This window comes from Photinus pyralis, unplaced genomic scaffold, assembly GCF_008802855.1.
Source record: "Photinus pyralis isolate 1611_PpyrPB1 unplaced genomic scaffold, Ppyr1.3 Ppyr1.4_LG5, whole genome shotgun sequence".
NCBI lineage: Eukaryota > Metazoa > Arthropoda > Insecta > Coleoptera > Lampyridae > Photinus > Photinus pyralis.
The window spans coordinates 14,842,808-14,865,482 of NW_022170596.1; the positions used below are offsets into that span (position 1 = coordinate 14,842,808).

Here is a 22,675-nt window from a genome sequence, read left to right on the forward strand (position 1 = left end):
TAGCAAACGTTTGAACCCCTTGCGACGTTTGGCGTTGTGAATTACCACTAGGACAGTCGTGCTTGTGGACAGCATAAATCGTTATCGGGAAATTGTTCACGTTAATGTGTCGAAATTCGAAGTGGCATCGGAAATAGATATGACCATTTCAACTAAAATGGAATCAACTATATATTTAATAATGCCGTCAGTCAGCAGTAGCAGTATTTAAAGAAAATATAAGGCGGACACGGTTAGGCCGTTATAATGGTATAGATTAATATGGAATTGTGTTGATGTTATGCTAAATACTATTGAAGCATATAGCGAATCAGTTTTTTTCCAATTCTTCAGTTTCTTCCGATCTGATTCAGCTGTTCAAATTTAAGATCTTTCGGAATTTTTACTTTCTTCGAATTCATTCGATTATTTCTATTACCTATCAATAACATTTCTTTCGATTATTGTGATTTTTCGTATTTTTCATATTTTGAAATATACAGATTTTTCAAATTTGTATTCTTTGGAACCGTGTCCTCCATGGAATTCTTCGAATTTTTCACATCATTCCATTTCTTGGCATTCTTCAGTTTCTTAAAATTCTATCGATTTTACCATGTTTTTGGATTCTTGTGATTCTTCGGACCTTTCACTCTTGATTTTTCAGATTCTTTAATTTTTTACGATTTTTTGGATTTATTTGATTCTTTAGGTTAAGTCTTGTACCCGATTCTTCGGTTTTTCGAGTCAAATTTTTTGGAATTACAAACTTGAATTTTTTCTTTTTCATAAAATTCTCCGGATTATTTAGATTTTTCAATTCCTTCATACTCTCAAGATTCTTCAGACTGTAATAACCTACCTCCAGACGAGAAATGGCACATGATCGTCAACTAACAAACCTGCCTAGTAATAGGACAGACGTTGTGTTGTGAAACGAGTTGCTCGGGAATGTCTGTCTGCCGCTCTACCAACATAAAAAAAACGCAAGAAATGGAAAGAATCAAAATCTAAATTCAATTCAGGGTTACCCTCTCTTAATCACACGAGCATAGCTCTAGGGACTTCATTGATTACAAGGAAGCAAAAAAGAGTTATTCAAAACTTTCCGGAATATGTATTCAGTTACTTTTCACTCCTTTTCAATATGCATTAAATAATTTTACATTATGTTCAGCCTGTACGACAATTATTGGGGAATTTCATTTCCCTCATAATCGTGACTTTACATCGATATTTAAAATATTCTGCCACCCCACGGAAATGATATTATATACTAAGACTGTTATGTAATGGAACCCGACATTCACACCAAGGGCTCACGATACGAAGAATACACATAAAATATTAGGATCGTCAGAATGGCGCCAGGTAAAAATATATTATACAGTTTATTAGTTACAATTTAGATTTATTTATGGAAAAAATGACCGCGGTATGGAAATGTCCAGAATTAGCCTTACAAGGGTTTGCAGCAAAAGAAATCATAAATCAATTGTGTCAATTGTGTTTAACTTTTTTACGTACTGTTGTATTGATAATGTGATTAACACCTTGAATAAACAAAGTAGGTGCAAAATTTTTATTAATAAACCAGTTTTTAACGTAACTTGTCACTCCAAATATAGCGCAACGAAACGTTTTGTACCTTGGACCCGAACGTTTTTGTGGTAATAATTTATTCTGACTCAAAAATTTTACTACTACGTCGTTAAAATCTTCACTTCGTAGTATATTTACGGTTAAAAAACAAATCCGCCGCCCGATTGCCTCCGTTACGCAATAAAGTTCTCTTCTCTTTCCTCATAAACCATCAGCCACGTATTTTTAATTTACTTATATTGGCAACTCGTAACAAACAGTATTATTTTAAAAGCGGATGTTTTACTGAGACCCTTCCACAAAAGAGGAATCAATGCAGTGCGTGAATAAGGGCTCTCCGCCGCAGAAACGGGCAAAACCTAAGCATCTTCCGGAAAATTGATGGCGAGTGGTACTGTGATGACATTTCGCTTATTCACTTATTGCATAAATGGCAAAAACGGTTTACGAAAACAAGATTCAACGCTTGAAGGCCTTTAAAGCAAACTTATGTATGATGAACAAATCTGCGCTGTTGCACTTCAAAATACGTCTAAGAAATGCTAAAGGGGTAGTTTATGGAATGAATCACCCGGAGAAACGGTGAACTAAATGCATTAGTGTAGATTGTAGTTACGTAGAGAAATTTTTTTAAGCTCTAAAGATGGGAAATGGGCATCGCATGTACTATAGCTACCTGTTACCATTTACTGAACTTTTAATAAATCCGATACAGCCAGGGGGTCTTAAACGGAACGGAACGTAATAAAACACCCAACTTCTTTAAGAATGGAAGGCAAGCACACAATTGAAAGTGTAAGGTCATACACCGGATCTTCTTCGCGATTGTTCTAGTCTACTACCCCGCACCCCAAGACCGTTTAAAAGCCTGTGCACATATCCGCCTTTATTTTTGGACAAAAGTGTGTAACCACGTTAATACCTTAATCGTAATGGCTTAAAGAGGCTTAATGTATCCAAAATTAGAAAAACCCTCGAAAGAAATTATCAAAGTGGAACCGGATGCATCAGACATCTGTTCGTTGTTTTCTATATGCTTTTTTATTTTACTCATTTTCTCGTTTAATTATACATTTGTCTTCCAAAGGCCGCTCGTTTGACGTTTAATTTCAGGTCGATTCAGAACTGTAATTCGGGCTGCAATTACGGCAAAAGGCTTGGGAGTGTTCCGAATTTAACAATTTCTAAAGCAGTTTCTGTTTTAATGAGACACTCGACGCCTAACGTAAAGAATTTCGCACATGTGTTGCTTGCTTTTAGTTTTTGCACTTCGACGTGTGACGGTAGTAAATCAGTCTCTTGCATGGGGTTTTAAGGTCTTGAACTCTATGATGTTATCTTCTGTTCAGCGACACTAGGGAGCAGATGCGATTTGTCTTATGTATACCACGATATTATTATTATCAAAACAAAACTTTTAATGACTGGATATAAATAGAATCTTGTAGGGGAAATTTTTTAATAAAATATTTACCTACCGACCGAAAATCTTAACCATGCAAAGTGTAAAATAATAAATATTTCCCTAACACCGTAGTCATCGGTTTTAATTTAATTCTTTGTGTTATCTCATAATCCAGAGAAGTTGCGTTAAACTGTTGTTTATACGTCTGTATAGTAAACATAGTTTTAATTTCCCTGAAATATGACAACAATAATATAATATAATGTCTGGATGTCAGACTTTTTCTTGAAACATTAGGCAACCAAATGTACACGTGTGAATTATCTGATCCCAATTTCCGGCGTGTAATTTTTTATATGTAATCCATTAGTATAATATAATATGATAATCCATTATACAAGATTTGGCTATTAAAAAACAGTTAACTATTAATTATGCAAGATGCTCCCTAGTTCCCATCCCCATCCCTACACTGATCCATTCTAATTTTTCTTTTGTTGGAAGCAGTGCTGTAGGTCATTCACTGACAAGCTGTAGAGTAGCTCCGCCGGCCTGTAGAGTTATCCCTTTCGTATCGATTCAATTTTTGGGAGGACTTTGAAGAACAGAAACTTTTCTTTTGGCCAGGAACTGCTTCACAGATCACAGATAGCGCATTGTGACCACTGGTAACAGTTTGGTTCTGTGGAACCCAATTGATGTGGATGACGCATCGAAAACTTGAAACTAATTACGTAAACACTAACTTTGGACAGCATTCGGAAACTATTCCTGTATCACGTCTTTTTAATTTAACTGACAATTAAGACTTCAAAACACCGGCTGACTACCGGAAAAATGCGTATTTGAATTTACACGAAACGGACTGCTACGTAAGTCAAATGAACCGATACCGTCACGTTAGATCGGCGCGTCATCCTTTTTAAGTCTCGTCCATCTGTATCACAATTTTTGTATTCGGAAACGGCCGACGGAACGCGAGCACTTATTTACATCGCACTTCCTTATCTTCCAACGTTGCATATCGTGTACCTATCTAAATTTTACTTTGATAAAGTCCCCTTATAAAACATCTGCTAAATAAGTCTCAAATAGACGCCATAATTTTACCCACATTGAATTTCTGCGACTTAAATTGCAGAAACAAATAAAACCGACAACATTATTGAAAAAAATTACAGCAAAAGTAAAGCACCAATAAAATTCATTATTCATGTGCGTATTGGAACAAAATTCCGCTAGATTTCTCGATCAAACTTTGGATAAGGTTAAAATACAGAGTGTGCCGTTTGCCATTCCGATAACTTTAACCGAAAATTACTTATGCGCGTTCTTTACCTTTACCAACCCAAGAAGGCCCCCCCCCCCCCACACCCCGGTTTACATAGCAATATCATGTTTTTTAATTTTTGAAATGTTCGTTAGCAATTTTTATTGATTGGTATCGGCTGCCTTAGTTACCATGGATACAATAAACAAAGCAATATCTCCACGAATCCATGGCCTACCATTGGAAAACGGTAAAAAATAAGGTTTTTAGTTTTGAGTCATGGCTAAAATTTAAAAAAATATATAGGTACTGATGCATCAATGTAATCAGTGAACAGAATGCAAAAAATTGCCGTTAAGATATACAAGGTGTTGCATTTTAAAATTTTTTTAAATACTAATTTTTGTTGACTGGATTTTATGTAAAAATATCTAAAATAGGCAGGTTTTACCTTTTTTACATGGGTACTAAGATATGATAACATCCCTCGTAATATCCCAAAAAGTCAAAATTTTCATATTCACCTTGTATCTCAGAAACAATCGTAACTAGACTCTGTTTGTGGTATTACAAAAGTTACAAGAAAGTGGCAAAGGGTCTCGAAAACCGTAAATCTCTGTCTTTAAAAACGGCCCAGATACACTGCAGTGTCAACTAAAATAGGACACATGGTACATATTTTGGGGGAAACGCAAGATGTGCATAAGAGGGGGAGAAAGACGCGAAGATGCTTTGATGGAGGTATAAGAACACCTAGAAGTGCCAAAGTGGCCCGCAATAGGCGTCAAGGAAATAGGCGTGAAGAAAACGTAGAGCGAAGAGGCAAAGGTTAATAAGGTTCGAAGTAGTAATGAACCGAGCGCGAAACAGAGCTATGAAATAAATGTCTTGAAGGAAGAAGGAAGGTGAAAGTGCCGTGAAAAAACTTCACAAGGTGCGTAAAGGGTGGATAAGAAGGCTAGAACAACTCAGGAGTAATGAAAACATGATGTCAGGACACCTTCAGTGGAGGGGCGAAGAAAATGTGAAGTGAATATGGAATAGGCGTGGTAGGGTAACGAACCCCGTAGAAGGTGCATTAAAGAAGGTTTCAAGGAGATTCAAAATGTATCAGAAACAGACAGTTGCATGAAGCGAGCAATGAGCGAAATGGTCTTGAAAGAGGCGTGAGAACGGTGGCCATGGGGCGTGTACACTGCAGAAGGACGTGTGAACAAAGCTCGAACGAGAAGCGAAGCAGAAGTGAAGGTTGCGCGAAGAAAGCGAATAATAGCAGATGAGAAAAAAGAAGGCGTAAATGAGCGCGTATAGTCAAGTAGGGAAAGGAGTTTAAAACAAAAAGCATGGGAGAAATAACCCTAACGGAGGGGGTGAAAAGGTGTGACGGTAATGTAAATAATCTTTTAAAGGAGTTATTGAAGAAAGGGGGAGTAAGAAGACGTTAAGAGAGAAGAAGAACACATTTTCTGCATGGGGTTGGGTCCAGAAGAAACAAAAGTGCGGCAAGCAGTCGTCTAATGGGAGAAAAAGTCGTGAAGATCACAAAGATTGGACATGAAAAAGGGTTGAAGAAGGTGGGAGTGGTGGAGGTGTAGGCGGCTGTGAATGAAGCGCGGTAAAGCGTGTAAATTATGAGAGGGAGGGAAGAATATATGAGATGACTTGAAGGAGACGCTAAAGGGAAGTAATAATACGTGTAGGAGGCTTAGTCTGAAGATTGCATGTAGAAGTCAGAAAGGATTAACTAAGGTGCGGTTGTGCCTTACAGAAGGGCTGTGGATGCGAAAAGTGGGCGCAAAGAAAAGACTGATGAGGGAGGGTCACACGTGGAAAACATGATAGAACGGTGAAAAAGACGCGATGGCCTAAAGGAGGCGTAAGGAAAAATACGGCTAAAAAAAGTATGAGAAGAAAGAATAATAGGACGTAAGGAATGCTTCAATCAGGTATGATTTTGAAGAAAAGGGGGGTTGTAGAGTGCGCAAATTCAACACAAGTAAGGAATGTTGAAGGATATGTGAAGGGGACCGGAAGAACACGCTCAACAGGTTGCGAGAGTCAGGCGTTAAGAGGTAGTTGTGATAATGACACATAGGGGTTGAGGAAGTGAAGCAGATAAGCTGTGCGAGAGTTGAGGGAGTAGGGTTGGGGTGGAAGTGAATAGGGCGTAACAAAGTGTACAAGTGGATTGAAGGTTATGTAAAAAGGCCAAAGTGAAAGAAACGTAAGAGGGCACAAGGAATGTTTCAATCGGACATGAAGCTTGTGGAAAACATAAAGTATAATCCAATTTTGAAAAATGCAAAAGAAAACTTTAAAGTGTCCGAAAAGGGCTGGAAGCAGGAGCGAAGCAGGCATGACGGAAGCATATTTAAGAGGGCCACAGAGGGAGGTGAAGAAATCTCGAAGAAGATTTGTGGTACAGTGGCAGGGGACTTACAGTAGCGAAACAGAATAAAAAAATCCAATCGCAACCATCCTAAGAAACTATTGACGTCAAGTGTGAATTGGCAGCAACATTTTTTGAAAACCCGGCTCTGCTCGTAATTAGAGATGTCCTATTTGGCTCAAAAAAATAAGTTCAGCTCGGCTCGAAATTCGGCTCGTTTTCGAACTTTGGGTTCCCTTGGATACTTAAGGAAAACGTAATGTGCCCAATTAATTGTACTTACACAAACAAGGGGCCAGGCTACAGAAGAGGGTTCTTGTTTGCTAAAGGGATGGGTAACTGAGACATGGATGAAGCTCATGTTATGTCACACTCACCAACTAAACTAAATGATAAAAGTCACACAACCTTCTCCTTCAGAAGATAAAGGGGAATGATGTAGGTACAATAAAGGTAAATTCAGATGCTACGAACGAAAATTCGTTGGTACCTAACGCCATGCACAAATTAGTCCGACAATCAATAATTAACCCGCTTGTCAACTCTGTTAATAAATAACTGAGCTGTCACGTAGTGCGAAACATAGGAACGACAAAATGTTCAACAATGAGATTATGGGCTACAACGACAACCTACCATTGTGCACAGTATACGGCATTTATGAAAGCACAAAAAGAATAAATGATTGAATATTAGAATGGACATCAGCTACAGATGTAAAAATGTAACACACCGCGTCGCTTTCGAAAGCTGCAATACAATACCGAATTGTTGAATATTACGAGAACGCCGAACGCCACTAGCAGAATATTTGTAATTGTACTATATATCTTTTTGATGTATGAGTTCCGGGCTTTGGATGCGGACGCATGCCGTACAAATCTTAGCTTTTTGGTGAGAAGCGAACGTAAAAGCTGCTGCTCGAAAGGGCGATTGAATTATCTTTGATAAATAACGGAGCCCTACGGCTCAATAGATTGAGATTGTACGCTTATGGAACGGAATAATTGTTTATCGTTTTAATAAATTTTCTTTGAGATGCTGTGCATTGTCAGAATCAGACAACAGCCTTGTGTCTTATTATACTCGTCTTTGAAGATGAATTAAAGCAGAGCATTCTTTTGCAGATCGTTGAATTCGTTTTCATATAAAGATAAGCAAAGAGAATAGACTACGAAGAATCTATTATAGCTGAAACTCAACCAGCTTGTCGATGACGTAATGTGGATGAGTCATACCCAAGTGAGTTTGAGCTACACTTTCAAGGAGGTCGTATATTATGTGACAATATACAACCTGGAATTCTCTGCGTTAGATGTCACCTATTTCGCTCCACTAGCATGAATACCTGTGCCTCCTTAGGCCTAGGCTATTTTAAAAATGACAAATTATGCATTTATTCACATGCGATAGGGATGCACAGATAATAATATCACTATAACCGCGTAATGCGTTAATGTTGTCGCGTCTGTAGACAGCCGAATCCTAACAAGAATAAAAAAAAAACAAGTTACATTGTGGACGAAAAATTGGTTGCCTTAAACTTAATCGAAAAAATGAAATTACAATGTATTAAATATATAAAGTTAATTTACCTTAAACGGTGACAGTTGCAGAAGCGGAACGGTACGGTAACTCGAGCGCCACCAAGGGATGCAACGTTGCCCTTGGTTAAGGTCGGCTGTAGTAGTGGTCTACGTGAAATCAAATACGGGAAAAGCAAAGCAATACCCCCCTTTTAATTAACGAAAGAACGATATCAACTACTTTCCTTTAAAATCAAACCTAGCGGAAGAATATCTTAATGCTATGTGACTTGCAAACTTGCAAAAGTGAAAAAGGCAAACTAAACATCGCCGGTTTTCTCAGCCAGCTCAGTGTATTCGGAGTAAAGCGTTCAAAAATAGAAATTTCTTTAATTAACCTTTCGGCTTCTGATCATCACAAAAATCGGGGACACATTTCAAAATCTAAACCAATTAAGCGCGATTGGTTCGGATGCGATTCACTGCAACTCATTTCATTAACTACTGTTAATTATACTTACTTAAATGAACGAGATAAAATTTCTGCATTCATACTTCTAACTAACCCCCATTGTCTCTTGCAATTTCTCAGCTCAGCAAAAGGTCTCTTATCAAACTGATACCGGTGTAAACCTGCATAGCCTTGTAGTTTTAATGCTGGTTTTCATATACCATTGGAAACTAAAACCTGCTAATAGGTATAATTAACGGAACTGTAACTTATTTTTCCCTCGCTTTCCCATGTCGTGGGCGGTCGGATGCTACAAAAACAATTCTCATATCCCTACGGGAACGGCTGCAAACGGCAAATTAATTACGGTATCTTGATTTCTTTATCAGCGGGCACAACGATGCCACAAACTAAAGCAATTACTTTCACCATCTACTCCTTAAATAGCATAAACCCTTTCGGCACGACACTTTCCGTAACGAACCGCCTCCAGGTACCCGCCGGGTGTTCATGTACCGGGTGGTCATTAAAGCTAGTAAATTCAAGGCGGAAAACGGGTGCTTCGATTCAGCGAGATGTTGATGTCGGTCGATGATAAAAAAAGTTGCCGGTAAAATGCTTGATTTTTAATTAATTAGAAATTAGATGATGGTGTTTTTGTGTACCATTTTTTTTTCAAAACTTACACCTACATCTTCAACTCACAATTCTGCATAAATGGTGTCAACTAAATCATTAAACATTTCAAAATGCAATGCACTATGGACAAACTGCCCCATAACACTGCCCCATAACACTTGATTACAAACGAAATCATGAAGCAATAGTTCGGCCATCTGTTTTTAAGGATTTAAGCATTCATTACGACACTAGCTTGTTATTTAAGTATCATCTCGTGGTGAGAAGATCTGCTTTAAACACTTGGTTTTGTTTTGCGTAACAGTAAATCCTGTACCATTCCTTCCTGTACCTTCATTGTAAAATTATGAGGATTAACTTTTAGGAAGATATTTGAAATACGTCTCAGAACCAGTAAAAATTTTCGAGTTTAATTTTATAATAGCTCCATAAAAAAGATTAATTAAGATCTTTTTGTTTCTCAATTAACATTTTGAGGTTTTAATTTTAGGAAGATACTAGAAATACCAGGCCCTACGGCCTTGAGTGATTTCCAACGTCGACGATCAGCATTAGTCTAGCAAAATGTATAATATATTAAATTAAAAAATTCTGCATCGACCGGGAATCGAACCCGGACCGCCCACGTGGCAGCTCAATTAGACGAATGACCCCGACGACGCTAGCATATTAATAAATACTAGAAATTAAGACATACCAGCCCCTATGGGCCTTTGTGACATCCTCAGAAAATCCAGGTAAACTCGAAAGTTCTGAAACGCATTTCACATATCTTCCTAAACTGGAAAATCTCAACCTTTTATTTTAGATACGGAAAGATTTTAATTAAAATCTTTTTTATCGATCTATAAAATTAAACTTGAACATTTTTATAAATTCTGAAAGGTATTACAAATGTTTGCCTAAAATTCAAGCTTCAACATTTTTGTGAAGAAATGGTACAGGAATCATCATCCAATTTACAATTAATTTAAAATATATCTGTTTCTCTATCAGTTATCGTTTTCATCGTTCGTTTGTGTCTTTTGTGATAGCCATGATGAACTATATAAAATTAAACTCGACCATTTTTACTAAAAAGCTAACACAAACATCGTCCCTCCTTAGTTGCGCCACTGGGAAATCCTCTTCACCAAGATCGCGACCTTGCACCACAAAACAAGGTCACTCATTAGTGACGTCAGCGGGACTCTGAACTGAGTTACCGGAGCCAAAAATTTTTGATTCTGCCCTATTTCCCTTCTTAACTTTCAGCCGCTCCCTCTGAATTGGAAACTGTTGATTTGTTCATCCCTTGGCGTTTATCGATTTTTATCTGTCACCCTCGACAGGTGCAATTAGCCGAGTCAGTTGAACCCTTCTTATTCCATCCTTTTCTTTTTGATCCGATTGGCATTCATATTAAATTAAGATTATTAACCCAAGGGTTATTTCTACTTTTTGATGATTTTTTGAATGTTGGTATTGTTTTACTAACTGTGGAGTGGGAGGCTGTGAGAGAAATGATGCATCAAACCTTGCTGTATACAAACTACTCGATTAAACTTTAAATTGATTACTCATTTTTGTTTCAGATCGTATCCGAGGACAGGAATAATATACAAAATGTAAGTAATTATCCTAGTAAGAGCATTTGTCATGTAAATTCTTTCAACAAATCGCCCACCAAAATTGCGTATTCGTTCTTCTAATGGGAAGACGAAATGTGATAGGCAAAGTACTCTTACGCCAAGCCTAGTAATACTCGTAATACAAATCTGTAGACATTATTACGGGCGTATAAGTGAAATGCTGGTAAATTATCCCATTACCTAAATTAATGTCAAGGGTACGCACTTCCGAAAGGCATGTTTGTCCTATATTGTAAACCAATACACCACCTTTCTTATTTTATTAAGGCGCTGACCGGAAAACTTGTATTATAAACAGGTTAGGTGTACACATTTGCTATAGAAATGAGCACCTAGCATCCATCATTATTGTCTTTTTGAATACTAGTACGATCAAATGAGAAAAGGTTCTGTCGTTCAGCATATACTTGCTAGAGAGCTTGTGCAATTATTGAGTGTAACTTTCGCTATTAATTAGCTTTTATTGCCATTGATGATATCACGCAATCTGAAATACGCATCGCTGTGTCCATATTAACAAATTACCTTTTTTGGCAGATAGGACAAGAGAGAGTACACATGAACGGTTGGCTAAAATGTAATCTAATTACCAATTTTGTTAGAGTAACGACATAAACGCACTTAATTGTGTGGAAAATGTCCAATATTCTGTAGCATTATGATCCGGTAATTATTTTGAACGGACAATTCAACCCATGTATAAAAAATCGCATAAGCCCAAGTGAAAATTGTCACTTTGACAAGCGGCAAAAGTGTACTGCAACTTTTCCAGCGACAAATGCACTAGTGCGTTTTTTTCAACTTATTCATTTTCCCGAACCAATAATCGCGATTATCCTTCTCCCATAGAACCTAGTTTGACGTCTGTCAGTAATTGATAGTTATGTGAAATTTCTTTGTCGTTAATCTGTCCTCGGCCGCATATACACTCGAGGTTTTATTTAAAACCGAGTAAATTTGTGTTGTTGCCAAATAAGGATCTGTTGCCTTTTAGCATTGAAAGCTCGAAAAAAACTGTCCAAACCTAAAATGCTCCGACCTAGCGTTCGCATTTTATTAGTGACAGTTTTTCTCGTCTAATTGAGGCAACAGAATTTTCATTTACCTAACACCCAAATTACTCGGGTAAAAATAAACCTCTTTGTGCAATTAATAAGTGACAATTGCACAAAAACTTCATTTTACGTTAACTTCGTTTCAGGAAAGCAATTTTTTGCGAAATGTAATGTAAATGGGCTTGGAAACGAAAAGGTTGATCTCGATACGCCAAACCGTCTGAACTAACACTCCCTCAATGTGTTTGCAACTCATCATTAGTGCCATGTAATCAAAACATCCGTGAACAAATTTCTGCTCATAAAATGACGAAAGTAAACTATGCCTTTTTTGTTTAAAAAATAAAGACACATGTTTAGGTAAATCACACTTATGTTTAAATAAACGACACCCGGCAACATCTAAATTCTATTATTTCTGGACGAAGTGTCTTGCTAAATTAAATCAACCTTCTTCCCCATTCCAAATTTACTCCCTTAACAATATAGAAGGGCAATCGATTAACACTACAACATGAAGTACTTCATCTACGATCAGGCAAGTCTGCGTTCTTTCTGCTTTTACAATTAGGTAGCCCAAAGAATTACAAAAGTAATAATTTTATGTTAATTTTGGAAGATCTGTTGCTGAAGATAAAAGCGACTGTGGCTGTGCTACTCAATTTATTGGTTTAGAATTTTCATACAAATTGCAGCAAATGATTTTGTTAACTTTGTGCTATCTGCAAAGGGTTGTAGATTTTTTGAGGTGTGTAGTATGGCTCGTGGTATAAATTCTTCTTGTAATTTCTGCGTCTTGTTGCTGAAGTACTTTTGGAACTTACCTTTGGGAAACATAGTTTCAGCACAGGAAAGAATTTAGTTCGTTTCTATTTCCCTGATATTTCATCAATTGTCAACATTTTGTAACCAAAATTTGGAAAAATACCCTACGTTCAATATGGCGCATACATATAGATAAGTTAATTTAGTTCACTCTCTTTCGCTATCAAATGCAAGCAATGAAACAATGTACCTTTTTAATTGTTGCAATTGTAGCAGTCGCTAACTTCAGACGGATGGAGCTTTTGTGTAAAAATGGCGGGCGATGAAGATGAAGTGTCTGGTAAAGAAACTGACGAAAATTGTGTTTTTAAATGTTGTAAATCTAATTGTAAAGTGTGTGTATGTGTAAATTGTCACACTATTTATCACCAAAGCTGTGCTATGAGAAAATCTTTTACTAAAGTTAGTACTACGGAAATTATCTGCTGTTCAAATTCTAACCCTAAAAATGAGAACGCCGTAAAGACTCTCTTACGGGAATTGAATTGCTGCAACAACTAGTAACCGAGGCACAGGATAAGAACGTAATACTAAAGCAAAACAATCAATTACTCTTGGAGAAAATATCGCACCTATCGGGTAATAAAACTACTATAGAGACCAGTGCTGCTCAAAGTATTCCTGCACTCACGTACTCTGGAGTGATAAAGAAAGATAACCATGTTAAACTAAACCTGTCACGTAAACAACCTGTTTATCAACAAGCAAACGTCACCTCACCTGTAACACCAAATTTTGAGATTGGCAACACGAAACGAACTACACCAAAACTTAACCTTGAAGCAGAAGCCCCAACTAATAACGAAGCTCTAAAAAGCTCAAATCATGTTACAGCAGTGCGGCAATCTAAACCAATAATTAAAAAAGTAGGAACGAAAGATAATACGGATGGAGAATTCCTGGGCGTGGAGAAGAAGGTATGGATATATCTACACCGTATTAAAAGATCTGTTACAGCGGACGCGGTTGTGAAATATGTAAAAAGCGATTCTGCTTTTGAAAACGTCGAAGTTTCAGTCAAAGAACTACCATCGCAAGAAAGTCAAAATAAATGTTTTGTGTTGAGTGCACCGTTCTCATTTAAAGACCAGTTATATAACCCTGCTTTTTGGCCAAGTGGCGTTGGAATTAAGAGATTTGATTTTAAGAGACGTAATGAATCTAGTAACAATTCTTTTTTAGGAGTACCGAAGCAATAACTAAATCCACCATGCAAGTATATTACCAAAATGTTAGGGGTATTAGAACTAAAATGCAAAATTTAATGCAGTCTGTGTTTGCAACAAATTACGACGTTATTTGTCTTACAGAAACATGGTTAAACCAGGATATTTCTTCAAGTGAATTACAAATTAGTAGTAATTACAACGTGTACAGGCAGGATCGTAATATCCTAGCTAGTAACTTAAAACGTGGATGGTGGTGTACTTATCGCGGTGAATAAAACATTGATGTCTAAATTGATCTCAACCACTGTCGATAATGTTGAGCATATTTTCGTATTGGTTATGTTTCTCGGTAAATGTTACATCATAGGTAATGTGTATATTCCACCCAATTCACATTCAGACGTTTACGACTTACACTGTACTGCAACTGAAAATGTTCTTAATCGGTATCCCGACCACGTGCTAATTTTGTGTGGCGATTACAATTTACCCAATATCAAGTGGATCAACGACCAATATGGTCTTCATGCAACGGGCCAATTAAATGAATCAGGAACTATAGTAGCTGATCATTTTGCCTATCTAAATTTATATCAAGTAAATAACGTGCGCAATGATTACAATGTAATTCTAGATTTAGTGTTTACAAATGACTTTAGCTTGGTTACACACACAGCAGAGGATTTCTTACTTCCAATTGATCATTATCATCCCCCTATCAGTCTAATAGTTGAATCATGTCAACTTGGTGCTGATGAGCTGAAAGCTGATTATTTTTATTATGATTTTAAAAACTGTGATTTTGCAAACCTGAATTTGCACCTTTCGCTAGTGAATTGGGATTTATTGTTTTCCAGCTGTGATATGAATGTTTGTGTACAGTCTTTTTATGAACTACTGCATCATTTTTTTGAACTATATGTACCTAGAAGGAAAAGTGCCACTTCTAAGTTTCCTAAATGGTTTTCACGTCATGTAAAAGAACTTCTTGTGCAGAAAAAGGTTGCTCATAAAAAATATAAACAAACGCGCCTGTCTGGTGATTATTTAATATTTAGTGGTTTACGAACTAAATGCAATAAACTCATAAACGAGTGCTACAGTGACTATATTAATGTTACCGAAAATAATATTCACACAGACCCTAAATATTTCTGGACATTTGTACATGACTCTAAACGAAGCCATTCCTTACCTAACAGTATGTGTTACAATGGTAGTGTTACAGATGATCCGTGCGAAATTGCAAATTTCTTTGCCAATTTCTTTGATTCGGTGTATCCAAATGTGCGTGATACTTGTGTACCTGATTTTCAATATGTTAAGACTGTACATTTAAATACTTTAACTGTCTCTGCAAATGATGTTTTCACAAAACTTGAACAATTGAATACTAAAAAAGGTGTCGGCCCAGATGGAGTACCACCACTAATCTTAAAGGAGTGCCGTTTTACTTTGGCAAAACCATTGCTGTTCCTTTATTCGCTATCACTTAAATCTGGATACTTTCCTATACAATGGAAAGAAAGTTTTTTAATACCATTACACAAAGCGGGAGATAGGGAATTAGTGCAAAATTACAGGCCAATATCAAGAATTTCACAAATACCAAAGATTTTTGAAAAAATCGTTTCTGATAAAGTTACACCCATTTTAAATTGTTTATTGACCGATCACCAGCACGGTTTTGTGAAACATAGATCAACACAAACCAACTTAATAACGTACAAACACCACTTACTCAATGCCATGGAAAATCGTATACAAGTGGATGCCATTTACACGGACTTTACTAAAGCATTCGATAGGGTGTCTCACAAAATTTTGCTTGCCAAACTGGATGCAATGGGGGTGTCTGGTAATTTTAATGTATGGCTTTCTAGCTACTTATCCGAACGAACACAAACTGTATTGATACAAAATCATTTTAAATCTAAAAAAATCAAAATTACATCTGGTTTACCTCAAGGTGGTCATTTGTCTCCAGTTTTATTTAATTGTTTTATTAATGATGTATGTGATTTCGTAATACACTGTAAATACCTTTTGTTCGCTGATGATCTTAAAATGTATACTGAAATCAAATCAGTGCAAGATTGCCTTAATATGCAGCTTGACCTTGATAACTTGGAGAAGTGGTGTAAATTGAATGAAATGGAGTTAAATGTAGGTAAATGCAAATCCATCAGCTTTTACAGAATAAAAAATCCAATTAAATTCAATTACTGCCTAGGGCAAAAAGTACTCGAAAATGTGACATTAATTAAAGATCTAGGTGTTCATTTTGATTGCGAACTTACATTTACTGATCACATCAATATTACTGTTAATAGAGCACTAAAGATGTTAGGGTTTGTGAAAAGGTCGTGTGGAATGCTTAAGCGTGTGTCTTGCATTAAAGCTGTTTACATAGCTTTTGTCCGTAGCATTCTAGAATATTGTTCAATTGTCTGGTGACCATATTATGTAACTCACTCTGTTAGACTAGAAAAAGTACAAAATAAGCTGTTAAGATTCTTGGCATACAAATTAGGAGATAATGTTGATAGCATAGACTACTCACTAATTAGGGTCATGGTAAACATCAAACCATTAAATCTTCGTCGACAAGCAGCTGAGCAGATCTTCTTGTTTAAATTATTAAATGGAGAAGTTCATGCTAGTGAACTACTACACAGTCTAAATTTTCTGGCACCCATCAAAAGAACTAGCAGCAAGAAATTATTTTACATTAATATGCATAGAACTAATTACGCCATGTTTTCACCAATTGATAAGATTTGCTCAGATGCAAACGGACTTAATATTAACATGTTTAGTGTACCATTCTCGAAGTTCCGGAGAGAACTGGAACATAAATTGTATGGTTAAGTTATTTGTAATTTTTATAATGGATATTATTGTCCGTCAAATATATATTATTATATATTATATTATTATTTTGTCGCCTCGGTTCAAATTCCCTCGGTATGCTGTATTGGCAACCAAACTCTTTGGTAGACTTCACATAGTAGTTTTGGTGGATATCTTCTTGGTAAAATTTCTCTAAAATTTAAACTAAAAATTAAACTTGTCCCGTAAAAACAACGCAAGCGCAAGGGCATATTCGAGCTAAGAACACGTCCAGAGTCATCAACAGTTTGTCCTGATGAAATGCATATTGATTTGAAATTAAAACCGGTTGATCCATTAACACACCTTGTTGCATTCAGGTATTCTTCGAGGTAAGAGTGTTACTTTAAAAACTTTGTTTTGCACAGCCTCTCTTAACACATAAACACTAACAAAGAAAGACCACAGGGAGTACAATGTAACACGAATTATATAAAAAATTAATTACAAATTCCTCTTACCGCTGACAGTTCATTTCTGCATCAGATTTTAATTAAATTCAAGGAAAAAAGTTGGAGACTAATCTGTAATGCCCTATTTCCGTACTTTTTCTGTAAATATCTTTCACAACGTTATATTTTTATTTAAATGCCTACATTGATTTTCTAAATAATAAAAAATTCGATTATGCTCTGATAAAGCTTTAATTTTACATCACAAAGGAAGATATAGAGGAACTGAAATGTTATTTTCAACATGCAACATTCGCGTAGCCATTGCAAATGCATGAAAAATAATTAACTTCTTTTGTACCTGTTTTAGTATTTCAGGATAAATTGAAATATTTTTGTATTTCTATTCCAATTCCCTCAAAATTAATCAAAATGGCAACTGCGGGATGATCCTTAAAAAACATTTGTTTTTTTGAAAGAATTGTATTGGAAACAGGCTCAGGAATCTACCATCCAAGTCTTCCAAAAATGTATATTGGAAACTTTCTTGAGAATTTATTATAAATCTCTATTTCTGTTATCTATTTTGTTACAAGTAAGAATCTTCTTACAAACGTACATACTTGGAATTGTATAAATACATTGTTGGTGAAATGGAGAAATTTGCGCACATCTGATTTTTACTATATCCGATATGTTTACTAGAAGTATCTGTGATTAAAATTTCAACAAAATATATTAATAAATAAGAAAGTTGACATTGCGCATCCTGCACATGCGCAGTTAAGTCGTTAAGATTTTCATTGGTTCAGGTGCCACAGCTATACACTATACCGAATGCATAAAGAACGAACTAGATATCTTGGAAACCGTAGGAGAACTGACTAGTTAAGGCCTCGCACAAAGGGATGGACAGAGAAAGTGGCTGCAATAGCGCATGCACCCGACTAACCCAAATTAACAAGACACTCAATATTTACTGGGTTCATAAACATATGTGGCAACATTTTAAAAAAACAATTACAAACACCTTAAATCTAAAATTAAATCCTAACTTTCTCCAACACTACCTACATTAAATCTACTCAAAACAAATTTCATCAAACAAATGGAATGAAATTGTCACTTACTTTTTAAACACTTATATGATCTTCTCGGTATGCGGATTTCTTCTTTTAACACTGTTGTCCATTTTACACAACCATAAAGCCTAACAAATAATAATTTTTAAGAGCAAGGAAATTTTATACAGAGAAAAACCTGCAAATTTGATCAACTGAAAATGTCTTCTCAAGTGAATAAAGCAATAATTTCGCATATTTCTGTATAATGCACAGGGTGGTACAAATTCGTGGCTCACCATTGGGATCTCCCTAACGGTGAGAGATAGTGTAAGTTAAATGATTGTGACTAAAAAAACGTATTTCAAATTTATCAAAAATCTTTGAAAATAATTGAGGTATGACCCAAAAAGCTGAAAATGTCAAATTTCGTTTTCACGGTTCTCGTTCTCTCAATTTGTATTCACAATTGGAAATTACCTTAGACCAGTTTCGAGCATTCTGCCGGCTTTGGCAGGAATTAGGTTTTCCTGCAGTTTTCCTAATTCGTAAGGTAAATACCGGAGTAGTATAGAACAATTTAAGACCTTCTGCAGGGGCAGCTGTAAAAAGCATTATGCGGGCCATTCTGTAATTGGGCGAAAGCCTTTTGAGGGCTCAGAACAAGAGAGGGATAATAAATAAAAAATAAATAAATAAGTATCAGTATTTTACCATCAGTACCAAAAAACCGAGCTAAAAACCAAGACTAAACAATGGCATATCAGATAATTCATCAGTTGCTCATAATAAGGATAGCTTTTACAGGTTTGATAAGTCTAAATGTAACTATAAAACTATTAAAGAGATGGCAATACTGGTTAAGGGGTTGACACCACGTTTTTCTGTCTGTTTCGTTTTCGTTGTGCCATCCTGTATAACAGCGAGTAAACTACAACATACATAATTAACATGTGTCTGAAACGTATAAAATCGCAACATTTGAAAGTGATTTGTACGTAGTAAAAAACGTGGTTTAAACGCTGTGTATTTATTGCGAAGAATTTAGAAAACAAATTATTATCTAAAAATTAGTTACAAGTACCTGGATAAGAGCCCTTTCATTAATCACAGGCATAGAATTACTATAGTAAGATTAAAGAGATAATAAAATAAATAATTAGATCATATATCATCCGAGACCTTCACTAGATTAGTCCACCATCCCATTACCCAATAAAAATTGTTGAAATAAATTCTTTAACGAAGTAGGGAACGCTCCGCGCTCGAGAATAAAATCTATTGCCCAATTAATACTTTCGTAGCGTCATCATTTATTGTTACATTAAATAGACACATCTATCGTCTTTAAGGGAAGGATAAGAACGGTATCAAAAAAATTCGTAATCCTCCAAACCAAGATACAAGCCTCCGAAAAAACTTGTTACGGTTGGATTATTTGCCGTTTTAACCGCCAACCGTCATTTATCACGTTAGAAACTACTTCAAAGATAAATAATGTCGGATTTGGCATTTATGTATATTTAACTGTCGATTAAATTGCGTGTAATGGCCGAATTCACGTGTTATAATTAAACATTTTAATAAAAACAATCGATTTTAATGTCTTCCGGTGTATTTACAGGCAATTTCCTGTCACAAAAATTTTAAATCCAATTTATCGTTTCGTTAAGTTTTGAAACGATTCATTAGCGTTTACATCTCTCGATAATTGTGTGTGCCGCTAATTGTTCACACACTACTCGCGGCTAATTTACAGGATCATTTGGGAGAATTTATCAGTTTATCCCGTCTTAAAAGGACCCCTCCTCGAACCTCCGTTGAATACTTAACAAACTTTAAACGGGAGCGAAACGACGCCCTAAATTTTAAATCTTCCTAAAATAAAGGTAGCGACGTTCCGACCGCATCCAAATTTTAATTACCAATTATGGCCGAACTACAACAAGGTGGGCAATCAAAGTAATTTACTACTTTAGTAGAATTAACGAGCTAAAAGTGTGGACGCGTATAATTTTATAGTTTCGTTTAAATTGATGGGGTTAATATAATAGGAGGGTAAATTATTACTAAATTCTTTCTTTATTACGGCGCTACTCTACATAATTAAAACTTTATAAGATGGCTATTATAGTATACCTGATGACCATTATTGTCGATCTACCGAAATTTTCCAACCATATTAATTATGGCCCCACGTATAATTTAAAAATGCTCAAATTTGCATTTATTCTTGTTTATTTAGCTATGGAATTTTATACAGTGCCATTTATTATGATACATAGCGATTTATGTGTATTGTTTTCCCTATGTCTACTTTTAAGTGATAAAATCTCTTCTAAAGGCCGCCTAATTTTATGCAACCAAAATAACTTAAAACAAATGAAGATCTGACTATCATATTATAAATTTGAATGTTTTTGGTTTGGCTTCCGTATCTTTATTTACGCTTTTGTGCGATGTATTCAACTGAAGAAAAAGTTGATATCGGTATAGTGCCGGTAATAGTTAAAGGAGCGCAAGAGATTGAGTATTGTTGCTTTGGCTTAACAGGAACTAATTAATATGACAGCCAGATGTTTATTGGTTTTACAAAGTTATTTTGGATGCATAAAATTAGGCGTTCTTCCAGAAGATAGTTTGTCATTTAAAAGTAGACATAGGGAAAAACAATATACATAAATACCTATCTATACTTCTTAATAAATACCACTGTAGAATGAAGAACTGCGTTATGAGTTTATGACCTTCTGCAGAGGCACCTCTAAAAAGCACTATGTGGGTCGCTGTGTAATTGGGCGCAAGCCTGTTGAGGGCCTAGAACAAGAGAGGGATAATAAATAAATAAATAAATGAACATGTTTGAACTGTAAAAGAATTTTCTTTAACAACGGGGCGCCCCTGAAAATTCGCCTTCGACAATCGTTCCAGACCCGTATCTAAAATTTAAAAGTTGAGTAAAATATGGGTACAATAAAGTACGGAGAATTACAGAAGAGTTCGGTGCGAAGTTGAATGTGAGAATGTAATAATATGGAAGTAGATACATGAGACGGAATGTGGCTCCTAGGGTGGCTCAGTTCAAAGTCGCTCGCCACGTTGCGGTGACCTTGAAAACTAGGCCATGGTGAAGTTTAAAAGTCACTTTCCACCTGGCGGTGGCCTTGGAACGTAGGTTATGGTGATACTCAAGGGGACTCTTCTGGTGTTGACCTTAGAACGTTTGTAACCTTGGAAAATATGCCAAGAAACGCTCGTCTCCAAAGGCCAATCACCCTATTTCGTGATGGCATATTTCTTGTTCAAGATTATCTAAGTTCAATGACCCCCATTTCTTTGCGGTGTCATTTTATGTGTAGGTCATCAGGGGTCAATGACCCCATTTTTTGTGAGGTCATTTTTATTGCCAAGGTTATTAAAGTTTCATTAAAGTCCATTTGTGTATATAGTGTCATATTTTACTTTTAAGGGTATCAAAGTTGATTGACCTGCACTTTTCAGCGGTGCAATATTTCATTTTCTAAATCATTCAGACAGGTCAATGGGCCCTATATTTTGCGATCTCAGATTTCATTTTTTAAGATCACCAGAGGTCAACAACAATATTTTTGGTGGCGTCATATTTCATTTTCAAAGCCCAATGACCTCATTTGGCGGTGCCATATTCCATTCCTTACAGATCAATGAAAACGAAATACGACCCCGCAAAATATAAGGCCCATTGACCCCTGATGACGTTGAAAATAGAACAGAAATATGGTACCGCAAAATAACCGTGGTCATTTACCTCTGATGACCTTAAATATGAAAAATGGTACCTGCCTCACAAAAATTAGGTCATTGATGTCTGATAACCTTGAAAGCCAAATATGATGCCACCAGTAAATTGACATGTGATGGCATTGAAAATCGAATATGACACTGCAAAATGAGGTCATTGAACGTCGATGACCTTGAAAGTAAAAATGATATCACAAAATGAAATATGATACCGAATAGAAATGTGGGTTATTGAACTTTGATAACCTTGAATAAGAAATATGACACCGCAAAATAGGGTGATTGAGGAGACGAGCGATCCTTGAGGGTCACAAATGTTTCAAAGTCAACACCACAAGAGCGCTCGGGGGACGGGGCGAGTGCCCTTGAGCCTCACCTTGACCTCACCCTCTGATAACTCGTACCCAAAAAAATTTTGCATTCAGGAATTTTCCACTGGACATTTGTCACCCCGAACAATGCGCCCCGGATAATTTGCATTGGAAGGTTTCGCAGTAGGATAAATAATTTGCTCAAGGATAATTCGCTGCTGGATAATTCTCACCCGGATAATTCGCACGGGAACAGTTCACACCCGGATCATTCGCGCCTGGATAATTTAACTCTGCC

The 22,675-nt window shown here is 36.2% G+C and overlaps 1 protein-coding gene across 2 annotated transcripts in view; it reads left to right on the top strand.

Annotated features, from left to right (window-relative positions):
- LOC116171816 (insulin-like growth factor-binding protein complex acid labile subunit) overlaps positions 1 to 22,675 on the top strand; it is a 111,344-nt gene that overhangs the window by 44,096 nt on the left and 44,573 nt on the right. For both annotated transcript variants that reach the window (XM_031488818.1, XM_031488819.1), the window contains exon 2: positions 10,836 to 10,868. In XM_031488818.1, the coding sequence (XP_031344678.1) occupies positions 10,867 to 10,868 (2 nt within the window). In that variant the 5' untranslated portion in view covers positions 10,836 to 10,866. The remainder of the gene's footprint in view (positions 1 to 10,835; positions 10,869 to 22,675) is intronic.